This window comes from Dama dama, chromosome 21, assembly GCF_033118175.1.
Source record: "Dama dama isolate Ldn47 chromosome 21, ASM3311817v1, whole genome shotgun sequence".
NCBI lineage: Eukaryota > Metazoa > Chordata > Mammalia > Artiodactyla > Cervidae > Dama > Dama dama.
In genome coordinates this window covers 67684581-67709322 of record NC_083701.1, presented here as the reverse complement: position 1 = coordinate 67709322, position 24742 = coordinate 67684581, and the positions used below count along the sequence as shown (strand labels likewise).

General features: G+C 35.2%; 1 protein-coding gene across 7 annotated transcripts in view; it reads right to left on the bottom strand.

Annotated features, from left to right (window-relative positions):
* Positions 1-24742, bottom strand: part of RAD54B (RAD54 homolog B) — a 108241-nt gene that overhangs the window by 54286 nt on the left and 29213 nt on the right. The window contains exons 2-3 of one of the 7 annotated variants that reach the window (XM_061123771.1): positions 12032-12077; positions 4901-5832 (exon numbers count right to left, since the gene is read on the bottom strand). The exons of 5 other annotated variants lie outside the window; for them this stretch is intronic. In XM_061123771.1, coding sequence (XP_060979754.1) covers positions 4901-5174 — 274 coding nt within the window. In that variant the 5' untranslated portion in view covers positions 5175-5832; positions 12032-12077. The remainder of the gene's footprint in view (positions 1-4900; positions 5833-12031; positions 12078-24742) is intronic. One more of the 7 variants, XM_061123772.1, reaches the window with a different exon arrangement.

Here is a 24742-nt window from a genome sequence, read left to right as displayed (position 1 = left end):
TAATGGGACGTCCCTGCTGCTCAGTGGTAAAGAATCCGCCTGCCAGTGCAGGAGACGTGGGTTTGATCCCTCATCCGGGAAGATTCCCCATGCCTCAGAGCAACTAAGCCTACACACAACTATTGAGACTGTGCTCTAGAGCCTAGGAGCTGCGACTACTGAGTCCACATGCCCTGGAGCCCATCCTCCACAGCCAGAGAAGACACTGCAAAGAGAAGCCGGCTCACAGCACCGAGAGTAGCCCTGCTCTCCACTAGAGAAAAGCCCACACAGCAATGAAGACCCAGCAGAGCCAAAAATGAAATAGTTATTTTTTTTAAAAAGACTCTCTCATGCTATTCTTTTTTGGTCACACCCTTACCCTATTCAGTTACTGATCTGTTTTTCCACCAATATAGTTTTGTCTTTTCAAGAATGTTTCAGATAAATCAAAATCATACAGTACACCACCTTTCAAGCTGGTTTCTCCCACTCAGTATTATGTCTTTGAGATTTACCCCAAGTTGATGCCTATATATCAACTTTGTTCTTTATTACTTTGTTCCTTACTATTTATTGAGGTGTTTCCATTAATAGCTCTTAACTATCACAAATAAAGCTACTATGAACATTTATGTACAGATTTTTGTGTGAACATTCATCTTTACCAATTTGATAGAAATGGCATTTAACATGGTAATTTGAATTTTATTATTAGTGGTTTTTATATATAGTTATATTTCCTCTTTGCTTGACTTCTCTAATTTCATATTATAAAGGATGTACCTAAAATAAGTTTCACACCTTTTTAAACTGAATTTTCAATCTGATCTGAAGACCCTCAACATTCATTCATTCAACAACTTACAGATTGCCCAAAATGCAGTCTAAACTCAAACTCAGGGAGGCGGGAGGGGGGATCGGGATGGGGAACACATGTAAATCCATGGCTGATTCATGTCAATGTATGACAAAAACCACTACAATATTGTAAAGTAATTAGCCTCCAACTAATAAAAATAAATTGAAAAAAAAAAAAGAAACTCAAACTCTTACTGCAAAATTTCAGTGAAATCTATAAGTAGAACACGGGCACTAAAGAGAACTTGAATTAGTAAGATATTATGTCAAAATTAAAGGACTTTCCTGGTGATGCAGCAGATAAGAATCCACCTGCCAAAGCTAGGGACAAAGGTTTGATTCCTGGTCCATGAAGATTCCACATGCCATGGAGCCACCAAGTCCGTGTGCCACACCTACTGAGCCCAAGCCCTAGAGCCAGCGTGCGGCAACTACTGAGGTCCACATGCCCACAGCCTAGACTCGGCAACAACAGAAGCCACGGCAATGAGAAGCCTGCACAGGGCGACAAAGAGCAGCCCCTGCTCGCCACAACTAGAGAAAGCCTGGGCACAGCAACAAAGACCCCGTACAACCAAATTAAATGAATACAAAAATTAAAATGTTTTAAAAATATATAAAATACTATTACATTTTAATATGTAAAAGACTAATACTTAATAAGTGATGAATGTGCTAGAAGAATCAAGAATCCATTTATATCCTCTTTAACATAAGGAATTCACTACACCTTCTATTGTAATGAAATTTCAAATAATTTGTGAAATTTTAAATAGGCCCAGGTTATTTAAACACTCCTCTCTATCCCTCCCCACTAAAAAAAAGAAAACCATATGTTCTGGCAACACACAGAATTTAACAGTTTAAAATGCGCCAGGTTGAAATAAGCCCACTCACTAGAAATTATTAAACATTATACTGTAACTCAATAAATGATTATGTTTTAGTCATAGGTCAAAAAGTTGATTCTTTATTTTAATGAGAAACTATGAGATTGGAGGGAGAACCAGTGCATTATTTTAGGGGTAAGAAAGAGCTCTTAAAAAGATCACTTGACTTCCCCCTACTAAAACCCTTTCCCCACAATAAATCCCAGGAAAAGGCCATAGCATGGAAAAACAAAGTTAAAATTATTCTGTGATGTGTTATGCTCAGGGATAAACCAGAACACATGCATAAAAAGGGAACTTACATTGCCTGAAGGAGTTGCCTGTCCCCAGTTTCCACTATAATCATCTGAATAACCACTCACTCCCTCGCTTTCTTCAAATTCACAGTCAACTTCTCAACCTCGCCAACTTGGCTTCCAGTCGGGCCTGCCCCTAAGTTGCTGTGTTAAAGGCCACTAAGGAGCTCTTTGTCAATAAACCCACAGGTTACTTTTTAGTCCTGACCAAAGTTCCCAAAAGGATTGGACAGTGTTGACCATTTCTTCCTGAAATACTGAACTCTATTGTTATAGCTTCTAACACACTTCAAATTTTCCTCTTCCTTGATGGCTATTTATCATCTTTGCCAGTTCTTACTTCCAGTCTAACCTTTGTTTATTGGAGCTCTTCAGCTCTGAGTCCTAAGCCTGCCTCCCCTCACTATGTACCAAATCTTAAATTAGCTCCCATGGCTTCAATACCATTACTATACTGTTATATTTTTTTCTCTAGCCCAGATCATAACTCTAGATTTGCATGTATACCAGTACATGCAGTTGGTCTACATGAATGTCTCATAAATGTCACAAACTCACCAGGTCCACTTATCTTCTCTTCAAAAATTGCTCCTCTTTCAGTTTTTCCATTTTTCAGTGAAAGAAGCCAAGAAACTGGCAATCATCCAGGACATTCATTTTCTCAATTCCTGAGCCAATCAACCATAAAATCCACAAGATTCTACTCTCTTCATGGTTCTCAAAGCTGTGTACTATTTGCCTTTTGCACGGTCCTTACTCTTTCCAAATAATCATCTCTGGACTACGGAAATATTCCAGGGTCTTCTCAATAGTTCTAATGAAGTCTTCTCTTGCCACCCCTACACCCAAAGCCTTTTTCCATATTTACTGTATTTATTTTTAAATGTGGGCTTCCAAGGTAGTGCAGTAGTAAAGAACCTGCCTACCAATGCAGGAGACTCAAGTTCAATCCCTGGGTTGGGAAGATCCCCTAGAGAGGGAAATGTCAACTCCAAGATTCTCGCCTGGAAAATTTCATGGACTGAGGAGTATCACAAGATTGAGTGACTAAGCTCACACACACGAGTTTTTAAATGTAAATCTAGTCATCTACTTGTCTTAAAGGTCTTGAAGAAAACATTACTTCCAGCCAAAGTTCTTCTACTTTTCCTCCTTCAACATGCTTTATCTAAATTAATTTCTAGTCACCCTTCCATATAGTTTAAATTTCCCTGACTGCAAAACTACATCAAGCTGTGTTATCTCAGCATTAACTCAGCAATTATGTGACAAACTATTTAATGTCAGCCTTTCCCACAAAACTATAAAGTGTTGAGAGGAGGGTGTCTTTAGATCTTGATCATCACCATATTCCCATAACAACAGGTAGTTTTCAAAACTGCCATTTTTATTCTAGGCACATTTTTACTTCATGTTTATAAAGATAGTAAAATAGAATTACCTTAAAACTAATTTTCATGAGAAAGTAGCCTTAGAACTTAACTTTGAACTCAGCTGCATAGTTGTACATACTGTACATTCAGGATTATTTTCCAAGTAAATGCAATAACAAAGATTTATCACTTCTTTATGTATTTTAATTTTTGCCAACATAAATTCTTTCATAACCATTATTTCTACCAAATAGTTTTGCTAAATCAAATTTTGCTTCAACATTATGAAGACTGTATTACTCCATTAGTTTTTAGTCAAAAAGATACCAGTTCTTAGATAAGCTAGTTGTCATGTGTTATTTTTGTTATTTTAATTTTTCCAGATAAAGTTTTGAGGGTTTTAGCATTAATGAAAAAGATGGGATGCTTTGATCAGTTTTTGAATTCTAAAAAATGCTGTGGTATGCAATTTTAGACAATTTTAGTTTGTTTTCTTTATACACTATTTCTACTAGTAGCAGTCACTGTGCACGAATGAAAGACTGACAACAGCTTTCTGTATTTTTCAAATTTGTTCTTGATTTTCACTTGGTTAAGAGAAAAATGTAACTCCTCAGGATTGCTATTAAAGAAGGGACAAAAAGCCTGTCTTCATCAAAAATGGCTGGGAAAGATATCTTAGAGTCAAATATTGTATTGCATTCCCTGGAGAGCTACCTGTTATGTCCAAACCTGCCCCTGCAAAAAAAAAAAAACAACAACAACAACTGACTAGAGCAAAAGACAGTAGTTAAATTCTAAGAATTCAGAATTTCTTATACTAACTGAAATAACATAAGAGTCTCAGATTTAGATATATCCTTTCTTTTGCAGGAAAGAAAGGAGAAGGAATAAAAGCATGAACTCTGGAGCCAGACTGGTTGCACTTGAAGCTTGATCTGCCCTAACTAGTAATATGACCCTGGACAAGTTACTTACCCCTGTGCCAGCTTATAATTTGGCAAACGAATGTAATACTAATACCTACATCATAGAATTGTTGCCTTAGACTAGCTAATACATGTAAAATGCATACAACAGTCTTCGCCATGCAGTAAGTGCTCTCCAAATGTTAACGACCATCATCATCTTCTACTTGTCCCTTTCCCATTTAGTCCCTTTTTAAATGTAGGCATAGGGCAGGAGAAAGGAACTGCTCCAGTATCCTTGCCTGGAGAATCCCACGGACAGAGGAGCCTGGTGGGCTACAGTCCATGGGGTTGTAAAGAGTCGGACACAATTGAGAAGGACTAACACATAGGGCAGGCAAAGGAAAATGACTGCAAAAAAGCAGAACGAAGATATTAGGAATTAAACATATTAGGAGCATAACTTCCTTTATCTAGACTACTTGTAACATATAAAACAATGACTAATTTGCTACATTCCAGACTAACCACCACTAACAATTCCACTCTAACCTATAATTTTTCCCAGGTGTCTCAGTGTGTAAAGAATTCACCTGCAGTGCAGGAGATGAAGGAGAAGCGGGTTTGATCTCCAGGTCGGGAAGATCTCCTGGAGGAAGGCATGGAAACACATTCCAATATTCTTGCCTGGAGAATCTCATGGACAGAGGAGCCTGAATGACCATAGCCCACGGGACTGGAAAGAGTCAGACACGACTGAAGCAACTGAGCGCGCATGCTCTTCGTTTTTATTTCTAAACTTGGTTCTGATCTACTCCTTTGACCCTGTAATGCGCTTTCCAAATCAATGCCAAAAACAGTCTTCATAAACCAGAGGCTCGAAGGTGTACAGCAAGATTCACAAGGTAATTCACAGGGTAAGAATGCTTAAATTCATGCTTTGACAAAAGAGGAAGGCAGAGACATGATCATTTAAATATTAATAGTGGATATTATCATCTTAATGGATGAGTGCTAAGCATAGTAACTCTAAGACTGTGTGGTTTAATTATACATTTCATAAACCCAAACCTTTAATATTCTTTTCTTTTAACAATTCTAAACACAAATGGAGTAAATGGAATTTAAAATGTCTCATATCATCAAATTCAACAAAAAATATAAATACTCTTACAAACCATATTTTTTGAGTTTCAAAATTACCAAAAGCTACCAGAACTTTTAATATGCATTAACATATAACTGCAATATTAACGTGAGATCTGAGAGATATGGTTTTCATTACACTAAGAAATATGCAAACATGAATATACAAATTCTTCAAACTGGTAAACATCCACAGTTTTCTTTACCTAACAAAACAGACTGAATGCCAACTAACCGCAAGTATCATTATGCATAAAATAAACCTAGAAGATACTTCTCTGCATTAAAGATCATTTTCAGAATGATACTTTGAGAATGGCAGGAACTATACATTTCATATTTCTCAATTCTTCATGCCAAAGCATATATGCAATAAGTGCTAAAACAGAAAGAAAAAAAAAATCAACAAACTACAATATTCCCAGATACCTAAACTATCTACCCAGCATTTTTAATTCATTGAAATATACAAAAATTTATTCATCAATTTCAATTCTGACATTCCAGTCAATAAACATGCAAAGCTTTATTTTAAAAAATAATCCATACATTGTTGATGGGAGTGTAAAATGGTACAATCACTTTGAGAAAAGGTTTGGCAGTTTTCTTAAAAAGTTAAACAGATATCTTCCTTAAGCCAGCATTAAGTTCATGACATACTTATACGAGAAAATACAGAACAACCAAAATCTGGAAAAAAAGTCCAGAAGTCCATCAAAAGATAATGTATGGGGACTTTCCTGGTGGTCCAGTAGCTAAGACTCCATGCTCCCAATGCAGGGGGCCTGGGTTTGATCCCTGGTCAAGGAACTAAGATCCCATATGCCTCAATTAAGAGATGGTACAGTCAAATAAATTCATTAAATAAATAAAAAGGTTTTTTTTAAAGATAGAGGATAAACAAACTGTGGTGTATTTATAAAATGGAATATTACTCAGCAACAAAAAAAAGCAATGAACTACTGATGAGAGGATGGATGAATATTAAAAACATTAAGATGGATGAAAGAAAATAGATACAAAGTGTCCATACTGTTTGACCTCAATTATATTAAGTTCTAGAACAAGCAAAATTTATCTATGTTTTTTTAAAAATTAGAACAACGGTTGCCTGAGGTGCCAGGGGATCAGTTAGGAAGGGGCAGGAGAGCACATTCTAGGGTGATAATTTTTTACACTTGATCTTGGCGAAGAAGTGATAGGGTGATAACCTTTTTAAATCTTGAAGTGGGTTTAAGCTACACAGGTGTAGTAATTTGTCAAAACTCATCAAATGGTGTAATTAAGATTTCACATTTTGCAAATTTTACTTAAAAAAATCATACACACACAAATAAATATTGAACTCCAGTTCATAACACTCATGCTGAAGTGATTATGGGTAAAGTATTTTAATTCTACAACTTGTTTTAAAATAAGTTTTCCTTAAAAGAAAAAAAAAAGAATTTATGGATGGATATAGATGGATAACTATGTGATAAGTGTAAGTCTAATGATAGATACACGTTAGTTAAATGTGGACTAACTTAGGTGATATTTTTATTTATTTATTAACTTGCTTTCCACTATTTACAAAGGAACTGAAAACTAAAGATAAATAATATAAATTCACATCACAGCTGCTATTTTTAGTGAAAACAACTTACAGAAGATATATAAAAAATATGGATCCAATTTCTCAAAATCATATGCAAAGATGTGGCATGACTATTAATGTTTAATTAGGTTGCATGTTTTAAGAATTTGCTCTTTTCTATTTGTTAAGTATTACAACCATATTTCATCTAATTACTTTTACTATTTACAATCAAAGTCACTGCCAAATGTTCAATTGATTTTGAGAATCTGTGAGTCTTAACAATTGAAAAAAATAAATATATTATGAAATTTAGACATGGTACATTTGACATCTATACTGGCACAGAGGCTTCCCTTGTAGCCAGTTGGTAAAGAATGTACCAACAATTCAGGAGACCCAGGTTCAATCCCTGGGTTGGAAAGATCCCCTGGAGAAGGAAATGGCAACCCACTCCAGTGTTCTTGCCTGGAGAATCCTGTGGTCTGTAGCCTGCCAGGCTCCTCTCTCCATGGGATCACAGGAGTTGGACATGACTCAGCAACTAAACCACCACCAACCATTGGCACAATCACCGAAAGAAATGTCATTATTTCAATTATGTCTCATCAAAAACTTTTACCTGTGTAGTACTGAATTATTTGACTTATGGCACACAAAAAGAGTACACAAGTCAATACAATGTATTACCATGTATTTAAAAGAACATGTATTAACAAACCATTTAACCACTATCAACTATAGTATATTTTAATTACAATTTACCACACTCAGTTAAAACTTGACATTATTCTAAAAGAAGGCACATGAAAAAAATTCATATTTTAAACATTTTCATGTAAGTAATGATGCAACAAGGTAGAATGAATCTTTCAAAATTAAATTACACCAAGTTGATGTCTCATTACACAAAACAGAAATATATTTGCGTATTTTAAGAAATATGGCATTTTATTAGAAATCAAAGAACTTCATAAACTTTTTCAGGGTGCTATTATAAATCATACCTAGTTTTATAAAGTCATAGGTTGTTAAAAAAAAAAAAAACAACAAAATACCCATTTAAGTTCAAATGAGTAAGAAAAGACAAGATGACAAGAATAATGTATGCACTATCTAAATCACTAATATATTGGATGAAATAGTCTTATTTAGTATATTTTTCAAATTTAATGTATTTATACAGAACCAAGTCTACATTTAAAAAATAAAATCACTCTTTCCCATGTTTTCCCAGCATTACACTTCATAAGTAAAGCTCATGGCCCCAAACAGTTCTCTGTAGTATATAAGATGTCAGGGGGCTCAGATCTATTCCATTTGCACTAACAGAATTTGCCCTTACATATGCCCCTTAGTGAAACTTGTCCTCAGCAAAAACTGTTAATGTAAGTTGGTAAGTAGTCAAAAACTCAAAAAATTCTCAGTATAGAAAGGAAAAGAAAAAAGCTTTAGCTCAGAATTTCCCTAAGTTACTCTGCAAGGTAATAATAAAAAGCCTCCAAAACCAGTTCAGCAGTTAAACAAGTCTTTTTCGCACGGAATTTCTCAAAAAACTATCCTATGCTAACTATTGCCGGGGTGAGGAGGTGGAGCAATAAAAATGGAGCAGAATCACACTCACTTTAATTTCTGCAGATTAAAATTAAACAACAGTGACTCAGAAAAACTGCTGCAATGAACTCCGATGCAATGAGTGGAATGCTGGTGTTTAAAAATATGTAAAACTAAGGTTTTCCATTCAGCCCTAAACGCTAACATATTTGTCACATGATATCAGCAATGAAACAACAATCTTGAACACCGCTGGTGAAAAATCTTACTGAAGCAAACTATGTTTTCTTGGCAGCAAAAAAAACAGTCAAGGACAATTTTGTATAGTCTACATTTTTACCTTCCACACTTATTTTAGAATCTAACCACCAAAAAAAATATATATTGCACTTTTTTTGAACATGTTACTTTGCTAATAAAGACATTTCATAGAATGACTATTCCACAGAACAATTTGGAAAACTCTGATTTGGCTGTCAAAGTTAGCATTCAAATTGAACATTCATTAACAATTCTGAGTAGTACCATGCTAAGATTATAATATGAATTACATTTTGTATGGTAACTTGCTTTCAATAATTTCAAAAAGTTAAAGCTTACTACTGTAAAGACTTATGAGAATTATACTATAAAAACATTACCTCAAATAAGAGTTATAAAAGTCTTTAGACTGAAAGAAAAGTCAGAGAGAAGATTAAAGAAGATGAAATTATCAAAAGGATATATCACATTATACATTCAAGACAATTTTTATAATATTTAACTCTAATAGCAGATATAAAATGCCAATGAAATTAAGCAGTCAACAGGCTCAAACAGTACTGTAAGAGTCTATTTTATTTACTTTCTTTCTATTCCTGTAGCCATAACCTAAATTTTGGATTTCATCTCACTACAATGCCCACTCTGAAATGCTATCATGACCTTAAGACAGAGCTCAAGGCATATGCCCCTAATCAAAAGCCTTCCAAGGTTTCCCTTATACATTCACATTTGATTCCTTACAACAGCTTTTAATGTAATCCATAATCTAGCACCAGTTTCCAAGTTCCAAAATGATATCCCTCAGTTTACCTTCACCCACTCTTCAACAAAAATTTTTTAAATTCTAATGATTTATGCACCATGCTAGGTTTCCAAATACTCTATTTCAGTGGTTCTTTGACTGGCTTTATAGTTTGCATCAGAAATCTCTAGAGAGCTTATTAAAACAAACTGCTGGACTCTCCCCTTTGAGTCGCTGATCTAGAAGGAATGGATTTACATTTCTCTCAAGTTCTTAAGTGATACTGATGCTGCTGGCCAAGATGCACTCTTGGTGAACCACTGGTCTATACCAAAGGCCATGAGCCCGAAGCCCAACAGCTGAACAAGGCCCACTCATATGTTTTATGTTTTTATTCAACATTTTTAATTATTTGTAAATGTTTTAAAAATAAAATTTTCTCATACAAATGCAGATTTCTTGCTTATTTCTGCATGTAATAATTCCGCTAAAGCTAAAGAGTAGCTACCCCAATTAGTCAAGGTACATGTCCTCGTCCAGACTATCACAGCCCTAACTGGCTCTGTGTTCACTTAAAATCACTTAAAAATCACCTGGCTTAGCACTGTATTTGGGCTTATACACTCTGACCCACTTTTTCTCTTCATCTATGCCTTTCTTCATGCTGCTCACTCTGACATAAACAGCCTTTTCCCCCAAAACTGTTGAAATCCAACCTACCCCATTCTCAAGCTTGGCTTAAAATAGCCTTCCTCAACAAACCCTTGGCAAAAATAGAAATCCTTAAGTAGTACACATATTAAAGATTTAACAAAATGTGTATGTGTGCTTTAAGAATCAAGGTTTTATTTCCACAAATACTAAAATAGTAATATTTACAGAAACATAAGACTATAGATATCATAAGTTATACACATATAATGTTTTGCTATTTTTATTGTAAGTAAAATTTTAATTTTGTTCATTAAAGTTTACTGTGATTTCACCGTGAAAGAAATCTTTTTCAGACTAAGACATTCAAAATGAATCAACATATTAAATCTCATAGTCAACATGTTGGATTAGCCAAAAAGTTAGTTCGGTTTTAAGTAAAAATAAAAGACACATTTACTGAACAACATATTCACTAACCAAACAAACTTTTTTGGCCACCTCAATATATAACAGCTCCAACAGTACATCTTATTTTGCAGGACAAAAAAAAAGGAGGATGGGAGTAATTGACACAATCCCCCTGATTTCACAATCCACCGATTTTTAAAGACAATTTTAATGAAATAAATGTTTCTAATTTTTTACCATGTAGGATACTTTAGCAGATTTTTACTTCTAAAGGAACAGTAGGGGGAAAAAATTACAGAGAAACAAAAACTGAGTGCTGGTCCTTGCTATGCCATGAAGAGCTTTGTTAAACCAAGTAAATCACTGAGTTTTCCCTCGCCCTCAGTTTTATTACCTTTAAATTGAGGTGGGAAAAGTGCTCTCCAAATACCTTCTATTTTAGTCCCTAAAATTCTAGAACTTATTCCTTCAAAGAATGAAAGCATAAAAATCAGTGTCATATAGACGAGCTTCTATTAAACTAATATTGCTTCTAAATTACACTAACTTATTAATAAACAACTTGAACTACATACAGCTTTCAAAATGTTAATTTAAAATGTTGAAGATTCAGAACTTTGAAAGAATATTTATGTATATACATATGCATTTATATATGTTAATAATCAAAATAAAACATCTTTTTTAAGGCCCAGGAAGACAAAAAATTTATAAGCATGCCATCAGTGTTTTACTATATCTCAAAGGAAAATTAAATAATCAGAAAATCATGTCAAAAAAGCCTTTTTCATAGTAGAGATTAACAATATGTTTTAAGAATATGTACTCTGCTTCAGGATATTCCCAAATGAAACTAATCAGGCCAAAATAAATAATCAAATTGCAAGATTGAAAAAAATCTCAGAGACTATTATATTCAGGTAGATCATGCCGTAGTCGAATTGCTTTCAGCTTCTCAACTTCAATTTTTGCTCTTAGCAGCTCTTCCTCTAGCTGCTGCCTTCTTTTCAATCCATCCCTCTTCTCCTGAACATATAATCCAAAACTTTTTTGATTTTCTAAAATTATCTGATGCTCCTCTTTCAGCATTTGTAGAATCTGAGGATCATACCCTAATTGTGACCTAAAATTTTCTCCACTCTCATGCCGAAAAAAATCATCTCTCCTTGGGATAGAAGATGGAGACGATGTCATTCTCATATCAACAGAGGAAAGTGATGGTGACAAAGATCTTTCCATGACACGCACTAATTCCTGTTCTTCTCTTTGCTCTAAAGTATCACTCTGTTGAGAATTTAAAACCAGTGGAGGAGGGGGCTTAATGTCTTCTTCTTGCTTCACCTCCACTGTAATAGCAACTGGATGGCGGTCCAACATTACCTGTAGTGAACTGGTACCAGCCTGTGCTTCCTCATCCAAGTTTGCACTACAGCACACAAAAAACCATCACAAAATGTAAATCAAATGAAGACAAGAGCATTTTAAAACATAATTTCATATCTAATATACATTAAATTATCAAGCTAAAAAGCAAATTAGGAAACAAAAAATATTTCTTAATCCTTGGAATAATAAAGTGACTAAGGCTGGGATTTTAATTATTTTATATATATATATATATATGTATATATATATGGCTCTCCCTTATCCTTAACTTTAAAATTGGGCTCTTAAAAGAACAGTAAATTACAAATACTAAACAAGGCTATGGAGGTAAATAAAAAAGAAGTGGCATTTTTAACACCCTCAAAGAGATATCAATTGTCCCTGTAAGCCTGAGGTTCTTAAATGCTGTAAAGAGTCATTTAATTCATTCTGGGCCTCACTATCCCCACATGGTAGTCCTAGACCTCATATTTCTGCTCTCTTGAACTGATCAATCTAAAAATCACTGAGGTCCATGACTTTGGCAGGAGGACAGTGGAAGGCCAGTGGATAGCACAAGGCAGTCTCTGAGAGGTACTGATTTCTGTATTTGTCACACACAAAAAATCAAGATTGTGTATGACTTGGGGTATGCTCCACTAGCAGGCAGTTCTCCTAACTTTCCAATTTCAAATACAGTGGTGTTCCCCCCATACCTATCCAGAACCACATGACTCAGGTGCTCTTTAAGTCTTTTAACCAGTGGCCAGGTAAAGTGTACAAGAGCAAGGGTTTACATCTACCACTGAATCATCAGTACCCAGCATCATACTATACTTGGAATCTAGTAAGTACTCATCATATGTTGAAAGACTGAATAAATGAAATGGTGTTTTTAATGCAATTTTTAATGTCCTCTACATATTGAGAGTTTATTAAATTTACATGAAATTTCCATAAAATATGCATTCCTATTAGAGGCAACTATAGTTTTAGCATAATTTAAATTTTGATATACCAATATTTGTTATGACAAAACACAGTGTTCCTTAAAACTCTGTTGGTTTTTAAATAATTTCATGTATAACATTAAGTTGTGAATTAAGAATACATGTTTCCTAGGTTTTTTTTAAAAATATGTCTTTATCTAACTTAAAAGTTATAGAGGTGAAAGAGATTATTGGAACATTAATGGAAATGCTACACTTAACATTATTGAAACAACATTTCATAAATCATAAATTAGTAATACAGGTAAGAATGCATTCCACATGGGTGATTAAACTGCTGGAACAAGTTCAAGTAGAACATAAGGAAAAGAATTTAAACTCCGTATGTCACTAATAGCATTAAATTGCCAGAAATATCAGATATTTGTCTAAGAGGTACAAATGAAATAAGATATTTAATATGTTACGAAAAAATCTATTTGTATAATAGATTATATAAATTATAATGTTGCCTTTGTGATTTTATGATATTTGAAAGCAAAAAAAGGAATACAAATATAATTCAAATTAGTAAGGCTTGCTTTTACTAACATCTCTAAATCCTAGAGTGAGAAAAAGTTAAAACAACAGCTACAAATGAAATTTTAAAAACCCACATAATTACTTTTCCAATTAGTATGTATAATAGACTATAAGACTGACAATTAAACATAGACAATATACTCCCATGTAAATTAAAAATATGCCTTATATCTGGAATATTCCATGCTATTTTAGTTTAAAACATCAGAATAAGGCATAACAAAGTCTAAAAATGACTTAGAGAAAGTCACAAAAAATGATCAAACAGGAAAGGACTTTTAAAATTTATGAATATGAATTCTGAGGATCAAACTGGTTATAAAACACAAAATATAACCTGATGTTAAAGAGAGGCAAAAATAAAGACATAAATCAATATAAGTTGTAGAAACAGCCTTATGAAATAGTTGCATATCTTTAAACACGTTAAATAAAATATGTAGTAACATTTTCCTTATTAAGTATAGAGAGAGTTTGATGAGATTAAGAGGTATATTTATATAGAAGCATAATTAAAATACTGTAATTATAAGCTTCCAAGATAATTAAGAGTCAAGATGATGTCAAATAAGTATATTAAATACATAAATAAATGAAAATACTAGCATAGAGTGTGGCAGAGCTGACCTGCTAACATGAGTGTTTTAAGCGGCATATTTCTGATACTCCTACCTTTAAACTGAAAAACTGTTTCCACAGTAGGCATAGAAATGTGTAAATCCAGTAGGCATAGAAATGTGTAAATCAATTAACTCAATTTATCAGAGAAATGTTGGTGTCCCAAAAGACTGATTGTGTAGGTATATATATTGCATGTATGTGTACATATACCATATATACATAAACAGATAGTTGTATCTTATATATTACTTCTCTTCTACATTACTGTATTTTTAAAATACACAACTTAATAAAACTACATTTAGTTTTAGTTTTCAAATTATAAAAGCCTACAGCCAAAAGGTAGTTTAATACCTATAATGCAAAGCCAACGTTCTTTATGGCTCAAAGAGGTAAAAAAAATTGAATGAGTATAAAGCAGTCTCACTGTGAAGGGGTTTTTTTTTGACATTCACCATACTGGGATTTAATCATTTGTCATCACAGTGAACAGTTTAAGCAGTAACCCCATGAATTAATGCATTGTGCATCCATGTCTTGGATTCCCACTGGCGCTATCTTTCACTATGATATCAACTAGAAATAAGAAGTATATTGTTAAGAAGTTGGCTCAAAAATATTATCCCAGTAAATTATCAAAATAACAAATATGTTTGACTAAAAAGGTTTTTCCCATTTCTTCCCTAACTTCAAAGGAATTTCACAGGTAATTAATCATTTTGCTTATATAAAGACTCTTTCACCAACAGGAAAGTACTTTGTAAAGTTAAGTTTGAGAGGTTCCTCAACTAGCAAGGAGTTTACGGTTTGCTTAAACTATTCCAAATGATTCAGAAAAAGCATGAAGCTGCCATTTGTATCTTCTGCTGGGGGTTAAAAATCTGAATTAGCAGTAAGATAATAGTTTTTTAAGATTTCCAGGCAAGTGGTTACGTAGAGCACAAAATTCAACCAAAAACCTGTTTCTAATCCAGTGGCTCTTATTAACATATTAAAATTCATATTTTGATACCCTTGCAAAACACTATGGGAGAGCTTAAAGTGAACAGACCATTAACATATAAAAGCAACAAAAACTTTTACTACATAATCTGTATCCCTAATTAGGCATTAACACCTTTTCCTGTGTTTCCTTGTCTCTTTGAATATAAATGAGAAAAATAATTTAAACTGTCTTAACATATACATATACAGTGGTGCTACTAAGAAGTTTACTTAATTGTTCATTTTAGGTTTTTAGCTCAATTAATATTTAGTAAGTGTAGACAGTGAAAATTCATAATAAAGCAAGGGTACCATTTCTCCTGAAACTGCTAACTTTATACAAAATTGAAAATCCAATGAAATGTAATCTTAAGTGAAATAAGAAAAAGGTATCTCTCAGAAGCTAATTAAACAAATTAATATTAAAGCTTAAAAAGTTTATGAGGTAATGTCACAAATTACATCCCATTTATTCCTCCCTAACCTTTACTTTTTAGAAACTACAGAAGGAGGGAAGGGGGAAGGGAAGACAATCAACAGTGGCTTAAATCAAATGCAGCAGAAAAATTCCTTATAGCCTCACTTTTCTTGTTTAAGAATGCAAAACAAAGACACTATTCACTGCTCCCGTAGTGGGGATGTTTACTATGCATATCTCTATCACAACTAAGCCAGAGCCCAATAGATAGGAGGCGCCATAATTTTCCACAACAAAATAAAATAAAGCTTACCTTTGTATGTGGTTTCTGTCTCTTACCAGGCAAAAACTGGAAATCTGGGGTATCATCTCCATAACTTTCTTGGTTGGCTCAGAAATATTGCTTTTAAAATCTGACTGGGTCTCTTTTTGCTGCAATAGCTCCTGTTTGGCATATTCTTTGAGCCTTTTGTAAAGAGTGCGTAGGCCCTGCGCTGTTCGAGGAGGGCGGTCTACTCCAATTGCATTATAGTTAACTGCTATGATATCCCAACATCTATTCTTTTCCACTATCACTGAATGTTTGTTAGTGTGTTCTTCCAGAATTTTAACATATGGCTTCACAAGCTTTAACAAATCAAGCTTTTCAGATAAGGTAAAATTGGAAGATCTAGCTTTTCCTACCATTGTTCTTTTCAAATTAAGTAGGCAGTTTCTGAAACCACCATGCAGCTTTCAGCTCTGCTCAGCTCTTTTCACAAACAGAAAAAGATCAGGCTTAACTAGGCTAGCCTCATTTAGGCCCACGCCTACAGGGGAGGGTTTATTAAAATTCCTCCAGCTTAAGCTGACGCAGGTTCAGGAAATCTGCTTAAGCCAAGCCTGACCTACATAAAGCTTCTCACTGAAGACAGGAAGGCACAAGCAAAACACACTTGCTTATAAAGAGAACAGCTCGAGATAGGATTTAATACACAAAGGTCTAGAGATAAGCATGGAACACAGCTAAAAACTGGCTAATTTAGTGAGAATATCAAATTTCGACACGTTTGCCTAGCTGATAGACTGAAACTGCATTGCAGTATCACTTTAATAAAAACAAAAGAGGAACAGTTTTGTGCTATTTGTTTACAAATCCAGTAGGCAGAAAAATGAAGAAACTAAAGATATGAGTGGTGAGTGCAGTGATTCCTAACAGAGCCCTTATCACGGTTTCTGAGCTGCTGCTCTCTCTTACAAAATCTGCCTAATGCTGGTCCTGCTGTCAATCAGGAATTGCATATCCTCTAGCTAGTTAGGTTACACCCAGCTCAGACTCCACGGTAAAGCTAAGCTTCTCCTTCATTTTACAGTCTACAGTAGCCACCGTGTATTTTTTCCCCCAGTTACTTATGAAAAAATATTTGAACACTAAATCTAAAAAGCAGATAAAAATTATTTTTAAAGCAATGGATTATTCCAGCTGTAACGTACATTGAATATGCTGGCCTGCTTTACCAGGTGTAGAAAACATCATTCACAGAGAGAACTGCATAACAACGCCTTGAGAGTGCACACGACAAAACTACATTGGCTCTTAGTAGGAGGATTTCTGTTTAGCTACAGTCACACAATTTGGACTGTGAAAGGTAACAGTCAGTCTAGTCATTTGCAAGGCCATCCATTTGTGTGTTTAGGATGTATTTCCTAATCTCTGTCTGAAAACATGATAAATAACAAAGTAAACGAAACAAGCCTATTTTCTCCTGATATACATGTTTTTCCAGACAGGATAATGAATTAGAACATACTTCAACACAGTTACATTCAATCAAACAATTAATGAACACCTACCTATAATAATGTTCCCAAGCACTGAGAAAGATCCAAGGAAAACAAAGGTAAATACTGAACTGTCAGGGAAGTCCAAATCTAGAAATCTAGATACAAACCCTATCCAAAGAATTGCAGCTCTACAGAAATGCCATAAATTTTCAATTACTTTATTTTTCATTCTTTCAGTGGAAGAGAATTAAATTTATTAAGTTCTCACTCTGAGCCAGACAATGTGCTAGAAGCTTTAAATATGTTATTTGTCAGGAAAAAAAGTGAAAGATTGCCGAGTGCACTATAGGATGCTAGGTGTTTTCTGGCATACTCTAGAGGGTAACCTGATTCTGTAGTGGTCTCTAGCCTTTCACTGTTTTTGAGCAGTTTTATTGCTGAGTAAGACTGCAGAAAATAGTCATGTAAATGATTCTGGTCCATAGAGAAGCAAACTGAAAACTGACCTGCTCCAACCACCTGATCAGTCACTTGAAGGAAAGCAAGAACACAGGATATATACTGTCTTTAAACACAAGTATTGTGTTAAGAAATGAAGTGCTAATGGAAACATGAAAACCCATTCAATCTCACTATCAAGGAAATGTATACCAAAAGTGATTTTCATTCATAAGACTGGCAAAATTCTTAATGACTGAAATGTCAGGAGTGGATGAAGGTGCAGGACAAAGAGTACTATTCAGGAAATGTTCACGGGAGTGTAAAATGGCTTTTGTGATGGCAATCTGACAGTATCTATTCATAGTTTACATGTGCAAAAACTTTTAAAATTGCAGTAATTTTACTTCTCAGAATCTACCTGGAAAAATACTCAAACACACAAGGCCTTCTTATAGATGCATAGTACTGGGTGCAATCTAAGAACAATCAGTTGGGAACAAGTCACTAAAGTATAACCATACTATGGTCAGCCCCGGAAAGCACTAAAATGCAAGAGGCAGATTCCTATGTATTGACACAAAACAAGCTCCAAAATAAATGGTAAGTAAAAAAAATCAAGTAAAACAAAAATATATACAATATAATCCCATTATGCTATCAAAAACACCCAAACCTAAATATTTCTGTGGGTACAGAAAATACATATTTAGGTACAGAATGCAGGTCAACACACAGGTGATAACACTCCAAAAAGGTCTAGAACTCCACTGTCTAATTACAGGAGCCGTGAGCCACAGCCAGCTATTGAGCAAATTTTTTTTTTTTTGGCCCTGCAGCACATGGGCTAGGTTCCCCAACTAAGGATCAAACCCACAACTGCTGCAGCGGAAGCACAGTCTTAACCACTGGACCACCAGGGGAGTCCATCTGTTGAGCATTTTAAATGTGGTTAATGGGATGAAGAGGTTGAATTTTTCTGATTTTACTGAATTTTAGTTGTGCCTTGCTGTGCTCAGTAGCTCAGTCGTGTCCCACTCTTTGGGACTCCAGGGACCACAGCCCGCCAGGCTCCTCTGCTCACAGGGATTCTCCAGCCAAGAATACTGGAGTGGGTTGCCATGCCCTCCTCCAGGGGATCTTCCCAACCCAGGGATCAAACTGAGGTCTCCCACATTACAGGGAGACTCTTCACCGTCTGAGTCACCAGGAAAGCCCAAGAATACTGGAGTGGGTAGCCTATTTCTTCTCCAGGGCATCTTCCTGACCCAGGAATCCAACCGGCACCTCCTGCATTGCAGGCAGATTCTTTACCAGCTGAACTATAAGAGAAGCCCTGGTTTTTAACTGATAAAAACACAATTTTTTAACTGAAGCAACATATTATTCCATTAAACACAATTTCATTGTTTGGATAGGATTACATTTTTACTTAACCCTTTTGTCACAAATGATTCTATTGTTTCTAGTGTTACTGACAAGAACTCCCTCCTTGACCAAACTTTAATCAGGCTCCTCTAAGCCTTCTCAACTAGCAAAACTCCTACTAAACCAGTTTATAGACAATCCCCCTACCCTTGAAACCTGACCAAATTGTTGACACTCCCACCCTTAATACCTAACCAAGTTTTTCTCAGTAATTTTTTACCTGACTGCCTTACCCTGCCCATTGGCTACAAACCCCTCAGTAGTAGCAGCTGAGTTCAGTCTCTCCCCTGTCAGAACAGTCTTGAGTAAAGTCTTCTTGCCTGTTTAACTTGTCAGTACAATTTTTCTTGACACTACATATAATCACATCACCAGTGTAGTCAATCTTAAATTGGAGATTCTGCTTGAATGAATTTTTTCTATGCACTGATACAACATTTAATTGATTTGTTTGAATATTTTACGCAAACAGCACAAATTACAGTGACACCCTGGGTAAACTGTAATTGATTATTAATCTGAATTGCTTATTCTGTCTTAATTATAATTATTTTTCTAGCTAAAAAATAATGAGCAAAATTTTTAATGTAAAAATGTGTCATACTGATGCAGAATCAAATGCAGGTGCAGAAGATAGTACTCTTATTGAAATAATACAAAAAAACAGACAGACGGAACTAAAGCATATTGCATATTTCACATTGAATACCAAATGTAATTTACTAAGCAAAACAACAGGAATAAGTTGTCCAATGCATTTTATTTTTTTTTCCCAATGCATTTTAAAAGCTTCAAGAAAGTAAACTAAACAATACTGAGAGACACTGTCAACATAAACATAATAAACCTGAGAAGCAGTTTCCTCTCAACAAACAAGAACTGAGGAAGTTTTAGTCACCTCAAATCAAAATTAAATATCCAGAAATATTTTTAAATAATATGCAACAAGGTCTGACCTTGTAACTTTGGTCAGCTGTAAAATGGTTTCTTGCACTCACAAAAAAAGAAAACCATTTTTAGACAAACAGATGGTAAAAATATATATTATTTCAGTTGTGGGAATTTTATCAGAAATTATGGAGAAAAGATTTTAAAAGCTATTTTAAAAATGAAAGATCTTCAATTAAGCAGCCAACAATTGCCTATAGAATATGAGACCTAACATATCGAACATCAATTGATTCAATATTTGTAAAATTGCTAACAGTTTCCTTTTGCTCAACTTTCTAGAGCAGAATCTATGATGAGTGTCATGAATATGTTGTTACACATCTGGAGGACTTCCCTCATGGTCCAGGGGTTAAGAATCCTCCTGCCAATGTAGGGTACAGGGGTTTGATCCCTGGTCTGGGAAGATTCCACATGCCTGGGAGCAACTATGTCCATACACCACTACTAAGCCCACACTCTGGAGCCCAGGCCCTGCAACAGAAGCCACCCGGAGAAACCCAAGCAGTGCAACTGGGGAAAGCCCAAGCGCAACAACAAAGACCCAGTGAAGCAAAAAGGAATAAAATAGTAAAAAAAATAATTTAAAAAAAACAACACTTGGAATACATATGAAATATAAATTCTTGGAACTGGTTAAAAAAGAACACAATTTATTTAATGATTTTTCTGGTTTTTTGCCAGTGCTCGTTGGTTGGGTCATGAAGAGTTTTATAAATTACTGTACTATCTATAAATTTATAATTTTTATTGCCTGTGATTATGGGAGATAATAACTCCAATAACCCAATCAACCCAAAATTTTTAACTGAACCCAAGATTTTTTAAAGAAACAAAACGAACACTTGCTAAACATTCAAAAATCAAGGACAAAAACAAAAGAGCAATGTAATTTATGTTTCTCATCAACATCATGCTCTATACGAGTGAGTCAAACCTGAAATTCTGTAGAAAAGAAAGGCATATATGTGACCTGGTGAGATAGGTAAAATAATCTATGTTTAAAGTAAAAATTTCCATAAAAATACAAATCAGTAACTGACATTATATATCTCTCTGACATAAACTGACAGAAAATTTTAACTATAATTAAGAGTTTTATTTAAATTACATGAAAAAACTACAGGAAAAATTTGAAAAATACTTTGTTGATTTTGAAATTTAGAGCTGCTTTTATTTATTTATTTATTTATTTATTTATTTATTAGAGCTGCTTTTAAATTTATACAATTCTCTTATGAATTCAGTATTAACAATATGGAATTGACACAAGAATTAGTAAATGTGCTTAACTTGGACAGACATGTTTTTGAAAGTTACATGGTTTTATTTCCAAGTCAAATCAATTCTTCTGAAAAAGATGAGATAGTTTTGTTGATGCAGATGTGAACATAAACAGAATTTTTTAAAAACTGAACTCAGCTAGTGAACTTTTACATTATGTTTAGAACTTATTTATTTCATAAATATGAAGTCTAATCAAGAATGCAAAATAAAAGTTCAGCATCTAAATTGAGATCTGCTGCAAATGTAAAATACAGAGCAGCTGTCAAAGACTCAGTATAATAGTTAATAACTTTTACATTAATTACACCTTGAAGTTACATACATAGAGTTGATTAAAATGTATTATCATCATTAGCTTCACCTGTTTCTTTATACTCTCTTTAACATGGCTATTAGAAAATTTTTAAATCTTAATATATGATTTATATTCTAGTTCTATTGGGCAGCTTTGGTCAAGAAGGACAGACACCAAACTAATGACAGCAACTATTACTGGGAGGAGACCAAAAGTGAGGGGAATAGCTTAGAACCTTTCATTTAACTGTATTAAATGGCAGAGACATTTCAGAAGGCAACTAGCAAACCATATTAAAATGTAATTTAAACGCATTATAATCAGACAAGTGAGAAATATTTGTATAAGTTCATAAGACCACATGCACAAGGATGTTCACTGTAGGATTGTTTTTAATACAATCCTAAATAAATCATGACATATTTACACTATGTAAACCCTGCAGCAACTAAAAGGATTCTAAAATTTAGAAAAGAAAAATCTCCAAAGAACAACAGTGAGAACTGCAAAGTGAGTACTTTCAGCACAGAATATCTTCATCCAAACCCCTGCCCTAAGAGGTGTGACCATGCCTAGGATGACCTCTAGCAGCCTAAAGGCCCTGTCCCTGGGACAATCTAGCCTCCCCATAAGTTCCGTTCTGCAAAAGCTCAGAGCTATCAAAAGAATTTACTGTTTGTTCTTCTGGCCAACACCCGACCATAGGCCCTTGACCTCCCTTTGGTAGCACATTTACTAAAAAGGCTGACAATTGTGAATCCTTCCTCTGTCCCTCAGACATGCTTTGAATCTCCCACAACTCAGGAGTGTCCTTCTCAAGGACCTGAAAGTCATTCCTTTAAATGTAATTAACAGAAAGAATAGAGTCAAGGCCTTCCAGTCTTGGTGAGAAGGCAGGATCCTAACTTTGATAACTGCCAACTAGCAGACACAGCTGCCTAATCTCATTTACACCAACCTGCCTTTTGCCATTTTTCACTTCCCTGACTCTACTTGAGCACTCTGCCTCCCTCATCCAGTCACCTCTGCACAAATCAGAAAGGAGCTCAGTTCTTGACCCCACTACCAGGAGTTATTGAATAAAATCTGTTTTAATTGTTTTTAACTATTGTCTGACTTTGTTCACCTTTGACAGTAATGAATGAACAAATCAAGTTGTATGTAGATATATGTATACTGTATGACATCATTTATTTGAAACACACCACTCACATCAATAATTCCAATTTCTTACACGTAAAACTTAGAAGAGCCTAGCTGACGCTGGTGGTAAAGAACCCACCTGCCAATGCATATGTAAGAGATGAGGGCTCAGTCCCTGGGTCAGGAAGATCCCCTGGAGGAGGGCATGGCAACCCACTCCAGTATTCCTGCCTGGAGAATTAAATGGACAGAGGAGCCTGGCGGGCTACAGTCCATGGGGTCACAAAGAGTCAGACATGACTAAAGCGACTTAGCATGCACGCACAGCTTTACTTATAGTATTTTAGATAGTTGTATGGGGAGAACATACTTAGATACATTACTCTCAATGAATGCATGATATATTTTGAACAGAATGTACTGATGTCTACAACTTTAAAATTCATTTTTTAAAAGTAAGACAGACTGATGGATGAACAGATATGCAATAAAGCAAATACAATAAAATTTTAATTGTGGAACCTAGATGGTTGGTGTATGGGTAGTCAATGTAAAACTATCAATGTTTCTTTATGTTTCAAAATTATACGTCCAAAAAATTATCCTTAAAAATAAACACAGCTGCTAATATATTTTAACTCTTTAGCTATTAAAAATGTGGGAAATGTGGACAAAGCTAAATTTCCAAAGTAGACTTTAGATAATTAGATCTATTAAATTTAATAAATAAGGAATAACTCATCCCACCAGGAATAATCCCTACTGCACTTTCAGACTGTGCCGTCTAGTCTCCGAGGGGCACAGAATGTTACCCCCAACCTCTGTGGTGTGGTGTTTGATCCAGCATCAGATGTGGCAGGAGGAGTCAGTCCCTCCCAGAGTAGGGGGTTGTAGTGATTTTTTTTCCATGAGCTACTTGTTAAATAAAAAGAATACATGACTACTGAGATAATTTCCATATTTTAGGAGATTTTTTTTTTAAAAAAGGTATGGACTTTATACCTTATTCATCTTTGTCTTAGCCCACATTCTCTGGCAAACAGGGCCTGAAACGATGACTGGAATGCTGAGGCTTTCCTTGGGTACTGCATACACAGCACATCAAGAGTGAAAAAAGGTAAACTGAGGCAAGGAACCATGTAAAGTCCTGGCTTGGGGACTTCCCTGGAGGTCAAGTGGTTAAAACTCCACACTTCCATTGCAAGGGGCATGGGTTCGATCCCTGGTCAGGGAACTAAGATCCTGCATGCCACGTAGACAATAAATAAATAAACAAACACTATTTTTTGTAGTGCTGGCTACCACTTTATAGCAAGCTATAAAAAGACAGAGTAGGTCACTTGGCAAATGCATCCACGTGGTACTCAGCTTGGAACACCTCCCGACACACTATAAAAAGAAACAGAGTAGTCCACGGAGGAAAAAGAGGAATTTACCTGGCAGGTTCCCTCCTGTCTCCCATTCCTCAAAGACCAAGCTCACACCACTAGGAATAACCCCCACCGCACTGGCAGACTGTGTCATCCAGCCTCCACAGGGGCACGGAGTGCTAGCCCCGGGCTCCGTGGCACAGTGCTTCATCCAGGGTCGGAAGCGGCAGAAGGAGTCAGTCCCTATCCGAGAAGGCATATTTCACACCACAGGACGTGAGGAAGACAAGACTTTTAAAAAAATCTTCCACACAGGGTTAAAAGCCAGGGTGAATCCAAGCCCTGAGAATCATTCTCAGTTATAGCATTTACATCTCACACTTCACCCCTGTGCTTTGGGGATGACACCCTGAAATGCCAAGCACTCACGACAATCTAAACTGGGATTTCCCTGGAGGTTCAGTGGTTAGCTTTCACTGCCTCCAGCCCAGGGTTCAA